Below are 20032 nucleotides of genomic sequence, written 5' to 3' on the forward strand. Positions count from 1 at the left end.
GATTTTACCTTCAAGAGTATACGTCCAGGGGGAAAAAAAAATTCACAGATTTTCTTTAAAAATTTGCATATTCTAACCTAACATGTTAGAAACCCAGACAGAATTTGCAAGTAAGAAGAAAGCCTTAAAACAGGGTGACACGCATTATGTCAACTCTCTTACAAAGCTAATGAGGTACAATAATCTCTGCTAACAAAAAGACTGGATGCCCAGACCACCCTGCGTTGTCAGAAGACAAAACAGAATGTTAGAACTGAAGCAGAAGGGAGGTGTGGGACAGCGTCAGGTAAGGCGGCTGCAGATTTCAAAATGCATATATTGTTAACACCGTAGGAATCACCACTGCACCTGAAATAAATACAAGAGGAGGCTGGGAAGCTTACGAAACACCCAAAAGAGCCGTAAGAAAGACTTCATAGTATATGCGGGATGGGAAAGGAACAGAAAAGAAAAGGTAGCAGAGGCCTCTTGTCACGTCCAGAAAGCTGCAAATGTCTCTGCCTCTGGCCACAGGGATACAGAGTGCCTTAGGCCTTTACTGTCCCTGGGCCCCAGGGTGGAGGCCTCTGGTGAGGCAGTAAGTCACCTAAGGCGCAAAATTCCAGAAGCTACTCACTCACTCCGAGGGGGCACAAGGTTCCAACTCCCCAGAGCGTCTCCTCCTTCTGCACGCCCTGAACATCACATGCCTCACCTCAGTCCAAGTTCTGCTGGGGACCCCAGCTCCACCCGGCCCTCGCCAGGAAAAGAGACTTATTTGGAATGACCTATTTGGAAAAACTCCACCTCTTCCAAAATATAGTCTTCACACCCGCTTTCCAATATCAAATATGAGAGAGAGACGGAGTTACTATAGACTTAAATAAATGTAAATGAAAACCATCAGTCTCATTTTTTTAATAAAGAGGAGGCCCCAAGGAAGTCTTGGATTCCTACAGGAAAAGGGGGAAGCAGGGAAAAAAAAAAAAAAAAAACCCACTACAAAAGAGACAACAGAACTCACAGAAGGTTGTGATTTGCTGACGTTATTGTGATTTGCTTTCTCCACAGCAGGATTGGTCAAATGGACCAACTGAGGATCTCAGACCTATTTGCATAATTCTGTTTTCTTTTTTTAAATGTCTTTAATTTTTTAAAGAGCTGGGGAGGGGCAGAGAGAGGGAGTGAGAGAGAGAATCCCACGAAGGCTCCGCACTGCCAGTGCAGAGCCCAATGCGGGCCTTGAAGCCACGAACTACAAGATCATGACCTGAGCCAAAAGCCAGAGTCACACATTTAACCAACTGTTTTCTTTCAAAACAACTTTTTGCAGAATCAAAAGTGCATTTCATAGAAAAACAAACAGTAAGTAGTTTGTATTTATCAACTCATCTTTAAAAAATGTTTTCACAAAGCACATTATCATTACCACAGAACCCGTTAATTCAGAATATCTGATAATTTAGATACTGGTTGAAATTTAATTATCTGTGCACATGAAATATTTTGTCAACCCACTTAATGAGAAACTGGTTGCTTGTGAATGTTCTATAAACTTAAAAACTTTGTTTCCAAGAATCCTAAGACCACCTTAATATTTTTCATGCTATCTATTAGTTACTATATGATGATCAGCCTCTCTACTTGCCAGCTACAGGAAATCATAAGTCTCCATGTGTGTGTTTAAAAGTAATAAAATGGACCTGCTGAAAGATTTCAAAGAAGACATAAATTTTTTAAAAAATCCTGTGTTCATGGATTGGAAGAATTAATATTGTTAAACACGGCTTCACTACCCAAAGTCACTTGTAGATTCAATGTAATCCCCATCAAAATACAAAAGGCAGTTTTCAAAAAATAGAATAAGCAATCCTAAAATCTGTACAGCTTGTTAAAAACAGAAGATAATATTCCATTATAGGTATGCCAGGTGATAAGTATCATTACAACCATATTGCAATATATAAATGTATCAAAGTAACACAGTGTACATCTTCAATAACACAATGTATTAATCATTATCAACCTTCCTGGGCTAGTATTTTATGATGCCCATAAAGCAATTTTTATAAAATTGGAAAGATGTCTTATTTTAGCTATGTTGCCTCATCACAGCTGTTTCTGAACCTTCAGGCAACAAGCTATTGTGTCCTGTGATGCTGGTAAAAACAAAGCCATTAAATAATTAGGGAGGAATCACCATTTCTGCAATATTAAATATCAACTCAAGAATTTGCTAAATTCTGTGCAACTTCTGATCCCCACCATGCATCCAGCACTCCCACCCAGGTGCCCGGTTGTTTAAGGGTCTGACTTCGGCTCAGTTCATGATCACGCGGTTTGTGACTTCGAGCCATGTCGGGCTCTGTGCTGACAGCTCAGAGCCTGGAGCCTGAAACCTGAAGCCTGATTTGGATTCTGTGTCTCCTGCTCATTCTCTGTCTCTCTCTCTCTCTCTCTCAAAACATTAAAAAAAAATAGGAAGAGTCCTTCAGCAACTCTTGAGGTTTAAGTTTCCACCACCAAAAAGAAATGCAACCCTTTAGCCCCCATCATGGACTTTTCTCTCCAGGCAAACAGATAGGGGCATATGGAATCATTTATCTATGCAAAATAACACTCTTCATGCGCCCCAATACTTAATTTTTTCCCAATTATAGATTCTGCTCTCTCTCTCTCCCCCATCCCTTGTTGTAATATATAATTCTTTTACTTGTATTTTTTTCTGTCACATAATTAGGTACATGTCTCAAAAACAAAACACTGTGGGGATTTTCTTTCATCCAGCCCATTCTGTTTTTTTCTCCAAATTCAGACTAGGCCATTTATTCATTCATCAATATTTGCAGTATTCTTAGTAACCTACGCTTGATAAAGCATAATGGAAATCAGGTGAGACTTTTCTTTTTAAATGATTCATTGCAAAAAGCAGATTCAGCAAAAGGGTTCACATCTTAACACCAAAAGTAAAAGTGAGGTCAGCCAAGAAATTGGTTTCTGAAGCTAGAGAAACCCCGGAGCGAAGGACAGCTCCTGACAGCGGTTTTATTCTTAATCTGAAACTGTCAATAAATACGGTCATAGAACTTCTAACCAGAATCTATCCATTCTCATTGCTTTTTTTTCTCCTTCCACAAACTGTCACTTTCATAGAGCCTCACCTGATTATCCCTCACAACTTCATTTTTTTAATACATCGCCCAATAAGGACTCACTGCAGACAGCAAGCATCAGCTTCCAATAGCTTTCTGGAACTTTGCACCCCCAAAATGGAAATTTCTGAGTAGTACAGGGTCAGTCTTCTGAAGAGAGGAACTGAATGTCTCTCAATCTTTGGCACCTGAATGGTGCCCGGGTCATACTATGAGCTTAACAAGTGTTGATGAGAATTAAATTTAATCACTGTTATTCACAAGGAAACACTTTTCATTTCCAAATGTATTCCTTATCTCATCTTACAGATGAGATGTTTCTTAACATACTTTTGTATGTGGAAACCTCCAATTGGTTTTTAGCAGATTCTAGAATAACTTTTTCAAGTATTTGTTAGGTTTCTTTATGAAATTTAAAGAATATAAAAGGTAACCATATATTCTTGTTTTTGTCTGGGAGGAATATTCCCACATAAATATTATTCTGAGAAATACTCGTATATCATGCATATAATTGCTTTTATATCATATCTCACCCCACTGACTCATCACATTTTTGGAAGATAAAAGGTCTCACTGCATTACGAAGAACACAAGATAAAAGTACCTTCAAATTGTTGCATTACTTACAGTGGAATTGAAGTAGTGAGAATGTAAAGAAATGACATTTAATTTTTTTAAAAATCTTACAGAATTTACAAATGTAAATGCTCTTATCCAAGGAAAATAATCTATTTAAGATACTATACAAATATTTATATGCTGCTATCATTTTCAAGAATCATTGTAGAGTGACTTTCATAGCCACATCATAAATCCTAAGAAAAAAACAGATTTTAGAGTATCTCCTTCTCTTAAACAAAAATCTTTATTATCCATCTCAATGACTCACTCTAGTCTCTAGACATGGCTATAAACACTTTCCAACCATTTTTAAAAATAATATCTACCCTCAAAGAAAGAACATGTGTTCCCACTGAGGATATTCAAAAGAACCCATCAAGGACTTAAAGTCACCTCTGTATGAGAGATTCTAAAATACACCCTGAAGAACAGGGACATAAAATCCCAGTATGAATTTTAGGGGCATCTGCACATCACGTGAGCTCACCTATGGTAAGGCTGTATGTAAACTGTAAAGCATGGTGAGAGCGCTACATTAATTGTGAGGAAAAGCTTTCTTTGCTCACAATAACTAGTATGTACCAAGGCTCCTTCTCAAGCTTTCGCTACCTGATTCACATGAATAATCATGCCCTATTCGTAATATAGAAATGCAGCTTCCTACAAGATAGACCAGCATTCAAATGAAAGAAAAGATTAGCAAATTTCTTGGGGTTTTACTCACATCGACAAGCTGATTGACTCCACTTGCTGTTTTTGCCAGTGTGACAAGGTCTTCTTGCATCTTATCCACCCATGACTTGATCCTGCAGAAATCAAAAGAGAATGTTCTATCAGAGCTCTGGCAAAGGAAAGCCAGGCATGTTCTATATTCCTGCTGTAGATAATTCATTAAATTCCCTTGAAATCTCTCTTTCCCCTCCAAGTTCCTACTGTGTCCACCTTCCCAACCCATTCTCCAATTACAAAACCAGTGAACCTTTAGGGTCAACTTCTTGGGATGCTGATATCCCACAACACAAAAAGAGCAAACGACACAGAGGTCTTGTTCAATATAAGGGTAAATATTTCCTTAATTTTTATGACAATTATATTGATAATTAGTTACTAAATAGATTATTCTAAACTTGGGGCGTCTAGGTATCTCAGCCGGTTAAGTGCCCAACTCTTGATTTTGGCTCAGGTCATGATCTCATGGTCATGAAATCAAGATCCATGTAGGGCTTCACATGGAGTGTGGAGCCTACTTGGGAGTCTCTCCCCCACCCCCACCCCCTGCCCCCACCTCTCATCACTGCTCTCCCTTTCTCAATATAAATAAATACACCTTTAGCAAAATTTTAACTAGGTACAGCTGGGTGGCTCAGTCAGCTAAGCATCCAGCTCTTGATTTTGGCTCAGTCATGATCTCACAGCTCCTGAGTTCAAGTTCCGCATTAGGATCTGTGCTAACAGCTCAGAGCCGAGCCTGGAGCCTCCTTCAGATTCTGTGTCTCTCACTCTCTCTGACCCTCCCCTCCTCATGCTCTGTCTCTCACTCCTCAAAATAAATAAACATTAAAATTTTTTAAAATTTAAACTTTATCCTTTAGCTTATAAGTCTTCTTAATGTAATACTAAGGATGTGCTACAGGTAGAATGTTTGAAAAAAAAGTGAGAAAATATAAATAATTTTAAATTTCTCATAATTCCATTACACAGGGAAAACCACTGTTAATATTTTAATGTATTCCCTTCTAGACTTTTAAAATTCCTTCACATAGTTGAAAGCATATTACGTAAAATTCTTATCTCTTTGTTTGCTTAGGTCATATGATAAATACTCCCCCCCCCATGCCATTACAAATATTTTATAAACATCGTATGTTAAAGGCCACTTAATATTCTATTATCTCTACATGCCATAATATATCTGACCATCCTTTCTGGTTAAAAGATAGGGTATCATCAGCTTTAACTATACTATAAATTACACAGCAACAAATATCTTAGCACATAAAGTTTAAAAGTATTTCATTTATAAGGCTAGATTTTTAAATTTGGAATTCCTGGATCAAGTCTTAAGTTGTAAAAGAACGTCTGAGCATTAAAATTATGATGGGCGGGGCGCCTCGGTGGCTCAGTTGGTTAAGCTTCCAACTTTAGCTCAGGTCATGATCTCGTGGTTCGTGGGTTCAAGCTTTGCATCAGGCTCTGTGCTGACAGCTCAGAGCCTGGAGCCTGCCTCGAATTCGTTGTCTCCCTCTCTCTGCCCCTCCCCTGTTCATGCTGTCTCTCTGTCTCAAAAATAAATAAACATTAAAAAAATTATGATGGGAAGATTTCATTTCAAATCCTTTTCATGTATATACTTCAGATCAATGAAATGGAGATTTTAAAATACAAGTTATAGACATCAGAACATTTTAGAAAAGCTTCAGTCAATGGTCTTACTTCTTCCTGGCATTAGAGACATTACCAAATAGCACACAATGTTCCCATTCAAATCAATATAGTTTAATTTGTAATCCCCTCATATATTTCATGTATTCATCCTTATTTATAAAAAGACATAAAATGTGTATTCTTTTCTGCACAAGAAAACACTACTAGAATGATAAGAAATTATATATTTGAATTTGAACTTCTCTCTGCATATATATGACATGTATTATCTACCTTTTCCTTATTTATTCTACTTCAAATGTTCTCCCACCTTTAAGAGACCATATTCAAGAATGGTTTAGAAAAATGCTGTCTTAAAAATTAACTACAGAGCTTAAATACTGAGAACAAACTGAGGGTTGATACAGGTGAGGGAGGGGAAAGTGAGGGATGGGCAATAAGGAGGGCACTTGTTGGGATGAGCACTGGGTGTTGTATGGAGACCAACCTGACAATAAATTATATTTTAAAAACAATAAAAATAATTTAAAAAATTAACCATGGGGGTGGCTGGGTGGCTCAGCAGTTAAGCATCCTACTCTTGATTTCATTCAGCTTAGGTCACGGTTTATGAGTTCAAGCTCCATGTCAGTCTGCACTGATAGCACGGAGCCTGCTTGGGATTCTCTCTCTCAATCTCTCATTCTCTCTCTCTCTTTCTCTCTCTGCTCCTCCCCTGCTCATGTTCACTCTCTCTCCTTCAAAATAAAATAGCATTAAAAAAGATAGCTCTGTATTTCATAAGTGATCCATTGTGAGATTTAACCATGTTGGTCTTTCTTCTCTTTGGATAGCTAAGAATTCCAATAGAACTACGATGTTACCAACTTTTTGTCAGATAAATTTAAATATAACAGAATAGAAAATTAAATGTGGGGCAAGAAAGCATAATACAGAAAAGTATAATGCAAAAAGAAAGCATAATACCTGTAAATGAGGTATAGAAAAACATATAAAAATAAGCTTATATGGGCACCTTGGTGACTCAGTTGAGCATCCAACTCTTGATTTCAGGTCAGGTCATGATCCCACAGTCATAAGATTGAGCCCCGTATTGGGCTCTGCACTGAACGTGGAGCCTGCTTGAGATGTTCTCTCTGTTTCTCTTCCCCGCTAGCATGGGCTCTCTCTCTCAAAACATGCATACATATACACATACATACATAAGCTGATAAGCTAAAGAGGAAGAAGAAAAACAGAAAGTCACCAAAAAAAGGATGAAATGACTTAAAGAAAAACACAGAGAACTGATTTAATGTGAAGCAAACTAATTAATACATAAAAGCTAGGGGTACTTTCACATGAATGAAAATAAGGAAGAATGTCTATTGAACCATGCTGTATGGATATGATTCTCAAAGGTAAATGAATATCAAGAAACAAAAAATAAATACCCAAGAGGAGAGTGTAGAAAGAAAGCTATAAAACTGTTAAAATGAAGGCTACAAACCACATTATTCCAATACTATGCTTTCCGCAGTTTATAAGCTAGGGTATATTGTGGGGGACAAGGGCAGGCCACCAAGATGGGCCCAGATGGGCCACTTTGGCATGAACATTATTTTGAATTAAAAGCAATCAGGGGCATCTGGGTGGCTCAGTAGGTTAAATGTCCAACTTCAGCTCAGGTTACGATCTCCTAGATCGTGAGTTCAAGCTCAGGGCCTGAAGCCTGCATCAGATTCTGTGTTCCCCTCTCTCTCTGCCCTTCCCCTGCTCACACTCTGTCTCTCTGTCTTTCAAAAATGAATAAACATTAAAAATTTTTTTTAAAGCAATCAAAATCCTACACTTGGGAAAAGCTCTTTACCCCTCAACTGTGTGCTTATCTAAGGAAAACAGCTATTCACAGAGATCCTTCCTTACCTAAGAAACATATCTACATACTAGGGAACCTCTGTCTCTCAGTCATCTCCTTTTCCCTTCTTGCTAATGGTCTTTCTCTCCTTTTTATCCTCAGACTCCACTCCTTTCCTTAGCTCACAGAAGCATCCTGTTGCCTGAATGTCTTTGAAATTTCCATGTCTGTGTGGATTCCCCACAGGTATGCTATTACATTTGATTTTCTTCTATTAATATGTCTCATGTCAGTGTAATTCTTAATCCAGCCAGGAGGAGCTTAAATAGCAGAGTGAATTCTTCCATCCCAATAATATGTGTGAAAAATGCTACAAATACTATATTCTTATTACTGCTATTAGAGAATTAGCTATTGATTAGATACTGCTCATTAGATACATATTGTTATTAGATAAACTGTGCTCCACATCTACACTAAGAACAATAAATTACAGTAGGGAATGGGTAGGTACAAAGACCATTGACACCATTTTTGAATTCATGTCAGACTATCTCAGTTCTCCAAACAGTTACTCAACAAGTCCTAAAACCCCGAGAAAATAAGTCACCTCTTCTCAGGACGCCAGAGTGGCTCAGTCAGTTAAGAGACTGACTTCGGTTCAGGTCATGATCTCGTAGTTCATGAGTTCAAGCCCTGCACTAAGCTCTGTGCTGACAGCTCAGAGACTGGAGCCTGCTTCAGATTCTGTGTCCCCCTCTCTCTGCCCCTCCCCTGCTCATGCTCTGTCCCTCTTCATCTCTCAATAATAAATAAATGTTAAATATTTTAAATAATAAAAAATAAATTAAAAAATAAACATGAATAAATAAATATAGATAAATAAATAAATAAATAAATAAATAAATAAATCATCTCTTCCTAAATATAATTCCCAACATGGACAAAGAGTAAGAATTGTTATATATCCCTTTAGCTAGGCAACTGAGAGACAAGGACTATATAGGTAAGAACAAAACAAAACAAAACAAAAACAACAACAATAAACCACAACTCACACCCAAATTCTGATTTATGCTAAACTGATCCAAAACCTAAGTTCTAACTTGACACCTGAGTGTACTGTCACCACCAGTGCTCACTGAGGTGAACCTGCTTTGGCTGAAAGTAAATGAGGACCTATCCAGTCTTCTCACCCCCAATGACAAGTGTCAAGAACACTTTACAGGAGCAAGGATTATTTTTTATAGATATGAGGCGTTACCTGGTTTTTCTAAAATTCATGAGTACTATTCCTTTCCAACCTAGAATTAGAAGATTACAATGGCCAAGAAATAAGCAAAGATTCTGTTCGTCATGAAGGGGGAAATTACACAAGGGAAAACACTCACAGGTGCAGATTCTTTTTTTTTTTTTTTAATTTTTTTTAATTTATTTCTAGGAGAGAGAGAGAGAGAGAGACAGCGTGAGTAGGGGAGGGTCAGAGAGAGAGAGAGAGAGTCACAGACTCTGAAACAGGCACCAGGCTCAGAGCTGGCTGTCAGCACAGAGCCCGACGCGGGGCTCGAACCCACGAACCGCGAGATCATGACCTAAGCGAAAGTCGGACGCTTAACCGACTAAGTCACCCAGGCGCCCCACAGGTGCAGATTCTTTATTGGACTTTCTCTTTCATGGTAAATTGTCAAGCATATATGTACAATCACTAAGTCCCGTTTTACTATCACCAGAAGGTACAATGAAATTTTGGAGAAAATTATAGAGGATATATCCTTTTCATGTAATAAGGAACAAGTACAGCACTTCACAAGGAAGAAATCATTGTTTGCTCTTTGTTAACCCATTTAACAAGAAATCCTATCTGCTAGAGAAGATACTAAAAACTGCAGATGCAGAAATGACAAATATATGCTTTCTAGTTCAGGCTCTGTCCGACAATCCTGGGATCATGACCTGTGCCGAAATCAAGAGTTAGAGGCTCAGATGACTGAGTGGCCCAGGCACCCCTACCCTTCTGAGTCCTTAACTTAGATAATAACTTAGACAATAGAAGGCAGGTTAACAAAAGACAGGTTAAGAAGGGAAAAGCATACATATTTATTTAATACACATTTCACATGACAAAGGAACCTTCTTAAGGAAATGAAGACTCAAAGAAACCTGAGTTAATAAACCTGAGTGTTCGTACGCTAAGTCTGATAAAGTCTAGAAAGTGGTGGAAAGATATCATAGAGCAAAAAGTATGAACAAAGTGTAGGGAACCAGGTAAACTTAACAAAGCTATTCATTATGATTCTTCTCTCTGTCCCTTGTCTTCAGAGATAAGGATGATCTTTTCCTCTGGGTTTAGGGAAGGCAATTTTGACACGAAGGGAAGGTCAGGAAGGCCTTGCATGTGCCCTTTCTCAAACTCTTTCAGCTTAAAATATTCAATATCAGATTTGGAGGTAGTGTGTCCTGAATCCCATCGGTGGGATACATTTCAGGACCAAGAAATAATCACTCAAAGTTTATCTAGGAGTAGTGCAGGGAGACGGATAGAGCAGACGTTCCAGACTAGCAGCTACTTGAAGGGAGATTTGAAAGAAGAGTGGAATTTGACAAAATTAAGAAAGTAAGCAAGCAAGAATGAAGGCAGAGGCGATATAAAACATGGCGTTAGGTGGTTTGAATGGCTGGTTGGTTCACCAAATGACACAGAATGGGAGCAGGCATGGCAGGGACAAAATGGAGGCAAATATAAGGGCCTGACTAAGGGTCTTAAATAACATTCTGAAGCATTTAGAATGGTTTCCCAAAATAATGGGGAGAGAATGGAAAATGAGAAGTTAGAGAGTAACGAGATCAATTAAGGGTATATAAGCATGATGAAATAATTTTTCAGATAGCTAAGTGGATGGTGGCTCCAAGGGAAAATGAAAAATGAGAAGGGAACGTCTAGATAAGAAATGACAGGGATTCAAACCAGCCCAGTAGTAACAAGAGGAGAGAGAAAAATGGAGGAAAAGTTAAGTACAAGAAACTAGCTCAATAAAAATTCTGAAGTATAAACAACAGAATTTTATGTACTACTGGATACAGACAGTGAATGGAGAAAGGATTTTAGAATGATTCATGGAGGTCTTCAGTTAAACAGTGACAGGACATTTTGATATAGAAAGCACAGGAGAGGGACACCTGGGTGGCTCAGTTGCTTAAGCATCTGACTTTGGCTCAGGTCATGATCTTGCGGTTTGTGAGTTCAAGCCCCGCACTGGGCTCTGTGCTGACAGCTCAGACCCTGGAGCCTGCTTCAGATTCTGTGTCCCCCTCCCTCTCTCCTTCTCTCTGTGCCCCTCCTCTGTTCACGCTCCATCTCCCTCTCCCTCTCTCTCCCTCTCTCTTTCTCTCTGTCTCTCTCTCTCTCACACATAAACAAAAATTTTAAAAACAAAAAAGAAAGAAAGCATAAAAGAAGGAACAATTTAAAGGGACATTGAGTTTGCTTTTACTGGTTCAATTAGATATGTTTTGGGGAGATCGATGTGTAGATAGTCAGTAGGCAACTGAATATACCTAGGTTTGTAGTTCTCTAAAGTTTAATACAAATATAAGGATTTGATGTTTTCAGTGTATGTAAAGGACATAGGTAAGCCAATGTATGACTCCCAAAGGATAGTGTATGGGAGGAGGAAGGAAATACACAGCACTAGAGCTCTGGAAAATAGCATTTTAAAGAAGAGACAGAGGATCTAAGTAGTGGAAAGAGAAGAAAATCCAAGAACAATGGTATCACAAAGCCTACAGATGGGAAAAGTCTCCAGAGAGAGGAAGTAGGGATAGAGTCATCAAATAAGGTGGGAGAAATCTACCCACCTTATGTATAAGGAAAATGAGAATAACAATTTGAGCCAATTAAAGAATGAAGTACAAAGAGTAAATACTTATTTTTCTTTTTCAGCATGAGAGATTGAGGCATGCCTCCATGTATAAGGAGAACAGCAAATGGAGAAGGAGACACTGAAGATTCAAGAGAGAACATGTAGTTTACTGACAGAGTAAGGTCCTTCAGAAGACTCTAGATCAGGCTGTACCTTGTCACTCCTTGCATCCAAACATGAGCGTGGAGATTAAGTGAATAAATAAGCATCACACAGTAGAAACCTAATTCATGGCTAAAAGGGAGGAGGATACCTCCTCCATGGAGATAAAAAGGAAAATGTAAAAGCTTTTAGGTAAATGGAAACAACCAGAACAACTTGATCGAAAAGTTCAGACAGTTCCACTTATTGGTCTCTAATTCTTTTGTAATAAAAGAGATTAGTCATCTGCTCGGAGACGACCAGCAAGTATTAACGTAGGGTTGGAAAGAAAGCTTGGTGGTTTAAAAAGAGCATTAGCTGGAGGATATTTAAAGATGTGCCCTATTATGAAGGTCGCCATTTTTTTCTGGTAGTAATCAGCGTAACTGTGTGATGTTCTTCACTCTCTCTTGATGGGAGAGGGAAAGATGAGAGGAAAAAGACATTCAGATGAATATGGGGCAGATAGCAGCAGGCATGAAAGCAGGATAAGTAAGGGAAAGTGAACTGAAGGACCTGAAAATTTCAAGATCGCTCCTCATTCTAAATAATGAAGACAAACAAAAATCCCACTAAAATGTTCTAGTATTATATTCATAAACGAGGTCTATTTTCTAGATCTTTTTTCCATGAAATAAAAAATCCTATTAAACTATTTCTCTGGAAATGTGAAAATACTGCCACTGCCAAATTTCAGATCTTTCTCTTTTTTTTTTTTTTTTTCAGTTTTTAGCCTAACACTCTTCTAAAAGAACACGCTTGGAGATGAAACGAAGAAAGTGGCCTGAGTACACATACCCCACCTTGCGTCACTTAAAACAATACATAAACGTTTAAAGGACAAATTCCTAAAATAACTATAAAATAAAATGGATTGTCCACAGAAAGTTTAATAGTTTGTTTGAAAGTTTTCTCTTAGGAATAAATATATGTTATGATCTCTGATCAATATCTGTTTGATCATACAGATACAAAGAAATAAAGTAACAGTTTTCTCCTTCCATGAGAAAACACAAAGGACTTCCGAGCTTTTCAAACAGGAGCACACTTAATCTGCTTTGCTTGTTAGAAATGAAACTCCCTGGCTTCCAGACTCAAGTGGTAGAAGAAGCTTCACTGTTAAGATAGCCTTTGAGCATGATGGGTAGTTAGGAGAGTAACAATGGATGGTACTTGCAGAAGGAAATCTTAGGAAGCTCTAAAGATCAGAAATGTAGTGAATGTATGCATCCAACAGAACCATTTCATATCCCATCGTTCCACCATTTCCCATTTTCCCACTGCCCTCTTGAAACCCATTGTTCCTTTAGCTGCTCAGACCCTATCTCCTACTCTCCCTTCTGTATTACTACAACTTGTTTTAGGGGGAGGGGGGGCACCTGGGTGGCTCAGTAAGTTGAGCATATGACTTCAGCTCAGGTCATGATCTCATGGTTTGTGAGTTCGATCCCCACATCGGGCTCACTGTTGTCAGCACAGATCTTGCTTCAGATCCTCTGCTCCACTCCCTCACCCACCCGTGTGTACTCTTTCAAAATAAATAAATAAACTAAACTTTTTAAAGTATTTTTAAAGAGAGAGCAAGCACAAGACGATCAGAGAGGGAGGGAGGGAGAGAGATTCCCAAGCAGGCTCCACACCACCAGCACAGAGCCTGACCCTCAAACTTAAGAACCATGAGATCATGACTTGAGCTGAAATCAAGAGTTGGATGTGTAACCCACTGAGCCACCCAGGAACCCCTAACTATATCACTGTCTAATTCCTTTTCATTCTAAGATCAGATACTCTTGTTTCTCAGCATCTGTATTCGATCCTTTCCACCTTTCTCTTTTTTCTTTCTTTGTACTCCTTCAAAATCTTATAACTTTGGGGTGCCTGGGTGGCTCAGTCACTTGAGCAACTAACTCTTATTTGGGCTCAAGTCATGATCCCGGGTGATGGGATGGAGCCCATGTCAGGATCCACACTACGTGTGGAGCCTGCTTTAGATTCTCTCATTTTCATTCTCTCTCTCTGTCGCTCTGTCTCTCTCTCCCTCTCTCTGCTCCTCTCCCCTACTCACTCTCCCTCTCTCTCTCAAATATATACATTTGTAAAAAAAAACAAACAAGCAAAAACCTCATGACTTCAACTTCACCTTTATATATGTAAGCCCAACATCTGAGCTCCAGTTGTATCTTAATTGCCACTTGCTAGATCATTCCAACTTGATTTACCACCATTCATTCTCCAAATACCTATAAAAGTGAACTCAGTATCTTTCTTCCCCATGATAAGAACCCTCCTGTGTTCTTTCTCCTTGTGAGCAGACCATCTTCTCAGTCCATGCCGTCAATTCTTCCATCATATACCTCCTCCAAGCCTTGATTAAATAATAGCCTCTCAGCATTTCTTCCCAACACATAGTTGGTAGGTAAATGCATTCAAATCTTATTTTTATGCCAGACTCTGGGCCGAAGTCATTAACAGGCATTCTTTCATTCAGTTATCATAAAAACCAGTGTCTTTTTTTCAATAAGAAAAGTTAACGTCAAGACAAGTTACACAACCCGGCCTTCCAGCTTCTTATTTCCTAAGACCTTTCACTTCAACCCACCTCATGCATTTCCATGTGTGCTGACTGTCCTTTTCCGTGTTCTGCTTTTGCTCTGTAACCTCTCCCTGAAATTAACCCTCCACCTCCACTGTGAGGGAATAAATTCCACAAATATTCTAATATCACCTTTCACAACCCTCCACACTAAAAATTTTCTCCTCTATCCACTAAACTCCAAAAGCATCTTAACCGTACTTTGTGCTTAGTCCCCTGTACACCTTCAAGATTAGATGGATATGGTTTTATCCGCATTTAACCCTCAATATGTTTATTATAGCGCCCTACATATAGGAGGCACGCAGGTACTTATTGAACACATAGAAAAATATGTTGAAATGAAATGCCATTGATTATGTTTTTAAAAAGCACAGTTACAGTTATTTAAGTAAAGTGATTTATTTACTAATTTCTTCTTCTCTCCATAATCCACATCAGAAAAAAATGAACTGCGGGAGCCATGCATCTAGAAAAATCACTCACTTGTGAAAAAGTGGCAAATTTCCAAAATATGATTAAATATTATAAGGGGATTATTAAATCTCTAGAGTGAACAGTTTGATCATTCCAAATCTTTCAAGTATATAATGGATGTCACAGAAAAAAAAAGCCCTGTAATTCTTCTCTGCCCTTACGGTAAGTCAGAATCAACTAGCAGCGTATGTTTCCAATTGTTTGATAATGTCTGTAGACTCAGAGTAATTTGGACAATTCACTAAGAGATCTCTAAACAATTACTTTATTGAATAATTAAGATAATCTTTTATATCGTGTGTTTCACTTTATTGTACAGATGCAGCCAATATTTGAAAGCTAATATATAAAATATTCAAGTTTTCACTAATTTGAAAGAAAGGTACTTGCCATGCAATGAATAACTGTTCTTTTTGAGGTAAGATGTGCCTCGTTACACAGCTTTCAAAAAAGTAGTGCATAGCTCAGAACACTCTTTATTTTTTTTAAAAAATATGGTAATCCATTTCATTTTGCATGCACTTGAGGAACACCAAATTCAGAACAGCACAAATTACACCCTGTTTAATCCATTGTAAAGTGTAATGCTTGAGTACAAAGTGTCAAGTCTGCATAGTTATCTACTTAATTGTTTTAAATGCTACAGAGAGAATGTGCCTTTTTACTGGTTGGAACAATGGAGCCAAAGTGATAGCTAAGAATTGTTATAATGGGCCCTACCAAGACTAAGAGTCCTTCCTTACTATACGTGATGTGGTAAGTTCTCTCGGAAAGAGAAGGATGTGCATGAACCTGCTACTATCAGCAAGGAGAGGGTAGTAAAATAGACCTCTTTCTTCCACCCCGTCCCTGAATTATCCCACTAGCAATTAGCATAGAGACTAAAGCAGAAGAAGAACAGAAGACAGGGCTGTTACAGTAAGCAGCAACAGGAGGGTGAGAAGTCCATACCCTTTAAAGCTTTTGTCCTAAGCATTCCCTGCCTGTGCCACTATTCTTAAGAATTAAATTTAGGGGCATCTGAGTGGCTCAGTCAGTTAAGCATCTGACTTAGGCTCAGGTCATGATCTTGGGGTTCAAGGGTTTGAGACCCATGTCAGGCTCTGTGCTGACAGCTCAGAGCCTGGAGCCTCCTTAGATTCTGTCTCCCTCTCTCTCTGCCCCTCCCCCACCTGTGCACATGCACACGTGCATACTCGCTCTCTCTCTTCTCTCAAACATAAATTTAAAATTTTGTTTAAATGTTTTTTTCAATACTTACTTATTCTTGGAAAGCACAAGCAGGGCGGGGCAGAGAGAGAGAGGGGATCTGAAGCTCGCTGTGTCAGCCTGTCAGCCCAGAGCCTGACGCGGGGCTTGAACTCACGCACTGTGAGATCATGACCTGAGCTGAAGTCAGACACTCAACCAACTGAGTCACTCAGGTGCCCCAAGAAATAATTTTATTTTTAACCCAAGGAAATAGAAGACATAGTTATATCCTGCAGACCTGGGAAAAAATTAAACTATCACAAGATCTAACAATCTGACCATTTCAGTTATGTTGATACATATAAAGAGCTTATTCATAAATCTGAAGTAATAAGCTCATGTATTTCAAAAGTGTGCTACTTGCTATAAATATCCCACCAGTGCCACACTGCTTTTTGTTATGTAATAAGCCACCCAGAGTGTTCCTGTAGTTGGATAAATATAACATAAGTAAGCCAAAGATGTAGATGGGCTAGGGACACTATTTTGCTAAGTAGGCATTTTTTATAACATATGTAACTATATAATTAAGTTTTCTTTTGGTGTAAAAAGAGAGCGTGATAACTACATTAAATCTAGGATTGTCTGGGAGATGGGTGTTATGCTAAGAATGTTAGTTCCTGAAATTATTCTCAATTGAAACGATTTTCAATAACACTGCTGCTCTGTTTTTAGAAAGCTGTTTAGATTTGTGAAGTGTTTTAGTGTTCCATTTTGATCGAGAGTAAATTCTGTAAGAAATGCAGAGAGGGATGCTAACATGCTGATCAAAGTGGAAAGGTAAAATACTGGAGTAAAAAAAAAAAAAAAAACAGGCTTTATCACTAAAATCGATTTTAAGCTGTTCGTGCTCCTCTGCCTTCCTTTTCTGTTGGCCTTTTGATGCTCATGTGTGTGTGTGTGTGTGTGTGTGTGTGTGTGTAATCTGTGTTACAAATACACATACTCCTAATTCTCAAAAACCAAAGATTCACCAAACCTACTTTATGTACCATCTTGGATTCATTTTTGTTTTATCCAAGCGTTTTTTTCATTGTTTCTTTTATTCATATATTTTTGCCTCTGCTCCAGAAACTCCCTTCCAGCTTCCAAGACAGCAAATGGGCAATATGCTTTAGGGCGGGCATGAATGTACCTCCATGGATTAGCTGGAAGGGGGAGGGACCTCAGGGGAGGGGCCTGCCCTGCTCCCTAGAGGCCATGAGAGCTCTGTGTGTTATCCTTCCCGTCACAGCCAGTTACAACCCTCAGTAACATCCCCTCCAGCCTGGGGCCAGCGGAGGTGCCCCACGTGGCCACACAATCTGCTGCTGGGGTTTCTATAGACCAAATGAGCTGAATTTCTATGTGCTCATGACAAAACCTCCTTCCATCTTATTGAAGATCTTCTCTTTCATTGCTTTTCTGTATGTTTTCAGCCATTGCAGATTGTCCCCCAAATTTATTTTAGCCTACTTCAAGCACGTGAATATTATTGAATGACCTGATAAAAATCTCATTTCCTTTCTTCTATGAATTATTCACTGTGCGTTCATAACATCTTCGATACTATAAAATACTCAAACACTTATTATATTTGGATTCTGATCTAAAAGGCCAATCCACTTCCCTATACAGATCAATACCTACAGGCAAGCCAGTTCCACTGCTTCACAGTTTTGTCGTTTTACTCAGTCGTGTTTCCCAGTCACCTGAAGTTATCAAGGACCCTGCAGCTCCCCCAGATTATCTTTCAAGTCTGTGCTTTGGATCCTACTTCTGGGTAATCTGAGTCTTCAAACCCTCAGAAATTTCTCTTTCCCTTAAGTTTCTAGGATATATATAGCCTGTCCTACAAAAAAATGTCATACATTCTGATATAAGTCTTAAGTGAGTCTTATTTTTTTCCAGCAATACTTAAGTTCAGTGAATGCACGGTCGATAATTCTGCACTGTGAGAATACCTAGCAGAGTTCTAAGCATATAGTAGACACTCATTGGGTAGCAGATCATATCTATTAAGCGCCTGTGTATGAATAGCTGTTCTAACCACATTATGTAGGGATGCCTGGGTGGCTCAGGCAGTTAAGCCTCTGACTCTTGATTTGGGCTCAGGTCATGATCTCAGGATTCATGAGTTTGAGCCCCATGTGAGGCTCTGTGCTGACAGTAAAGAGCCTGCTTGGGATTCTCTCTCTTTCTCTCTCCCCCTCTCTCTGCCTCTCCCTGCTTGCATTCTGTCTCAAAATAAATAAACTTAAATAAAAATAAATTTATAAACATGTCATGTAAACATATTCTAATTCTTACAAATATCTATTGAGGCAGGTATTACTTTGAGTCTTCCTTTACAGATAAGGAAACTGAGCCACAGAGAGGTTAAGTTACTTGCCCAAGGTCACAGTCAGTAAATGGAAAAACTGAGCAGTTTGCCCAAGAATCCAACAGAGTATACTATCTAATAAATGCTAATTGATGGGGTGGCCAGAAACACGGCTTGGTTCTTATCATTAAACCACCCACTAGAAGTCCTCATCTCTTCACTCATCAGAACATACAAACATCTTATGTCTTCTATTTACAGACTGTCAGAGCCCTGGGTTCTAAGTCTGCTTCACCGACGTAAGAAGAAAAAAATGACAATTACAGAAGTCTTATTTTTACATGGCAAGAGAAAAGTTATAGTTGGGAAATGAGGATTTGGATAATTGAGAAAACCCAGATTATTTTCCTCCTCAAAAGATCTTTGTGGAAACATGCACAGGATTATTGAAACACTATAATTTTCCCTCACATTAAGTTTTTAAGTTCTCATTCAGACGATCAAAAATAATCACTATTTGTCTTATTTTAAAAAACATAAATTCCACTGCTTTCATTAACTTAAGATGGCGTCATCAGCGTTAGGTAGAAGGCCAGTGACTCTCCTATTATTCACAACATGCACACAGATGTGACATCAAGTAGCAGGTTAGATGTAGAGCCAGCCCTGATGTGTTTCTAAATATAAAATACTCCAAAAGCAACATTAAATCCTTCAAATACGAATGGAAAATATGACTTTCGTCTGGCCTTCACTGACCTCACAATGCAAGTTCAAATACACAAACAAATGCAAGAATATAAAAAGCCTGGGCCCAGACTGACTCATGTGGCCCTCCTTTTAAAGATAGCCCATTAAAAAATAAATAAATAAAGATAGCCCATAGTGTCATTTGTCTGACAGCTGTTGCAGGACAGAGTTTACTTAACCATCAAAATCTGTCAATGCACATTTATCAACCTGCAAATGAGAAAAACAATAACTCTCTTTCTGCAGACGATCAGAAAGGAACCCTGTAAGGGTCGCCTATCCCCAACATTTTTATTCCTTTCGCATTAAGCACAGGATTCTAGCAAATGGAAATGAAACCTTCAAACTGGAAACAGTAAGTATTTTTTGAGCTCAGGAAATGTATTACGATTTAATTGCTTTCAACCTTTTTGTCTCCACAGACAAGTGGTTCTCTTTGACCCTCTTAGCCTGAACAACAAACACATGCATGGCCCTTGGGCTCCTCTCTGACAGTCTGAGCGCAGTCAGCATGCCAACGACAAGATTGCTTCTTGGGGACGAATTACAGCCAGCCCTCCTTCCTGACCTGCTCAACGTAAACACACAGCCAAACAGGTTGTTTGCACCAAACTGCTGTTC

At 38.7% G+C, this 20032-nt stretch overlaps 1 protein-coding gene across 7 annotated transcripts in view; it reads right to left on the minus strand.

Moving 5' to 3' along the window:
- Positions 1-20032, minus strand: part of CACNA2D1 (calcium voltage-gated channel auxiliary subunit alpha2delta 1) — a 482620-nt gene that overhangs the window by 387428 nt on the left and 75160 nt on the right. For all 7 annotated transcript variants that reach the window (XM_039218422.1, XM_039218421.1, XM_039218419.1 and 4 more), the window contains exon 2: positions 4480-4561. In XM_039218422.1, coding sequence (XP_039074353.1) covers positions 4480-4561 — 82 coding nt within the window. The remainder of the gene's footprint in view (positions 1-4479; positions 4562-20032) is intronic.

This window comes from Hyaena hyaena, unplaced genomic scaffold (genome assembly GCF_003009895.1).
Source record: "Hyaena hyaena isolate Hyena2069 unplaced genomic scaffold, ASM300989v1 scaffold_761, whole genome shotgun sequence".
Classification (NCBI taxonomy): Eukaryota; Metazoa; Chordata; class Mammalia; order Carnivora; family Hyaenidae; genus Hyaena; species Hyaena hyaena.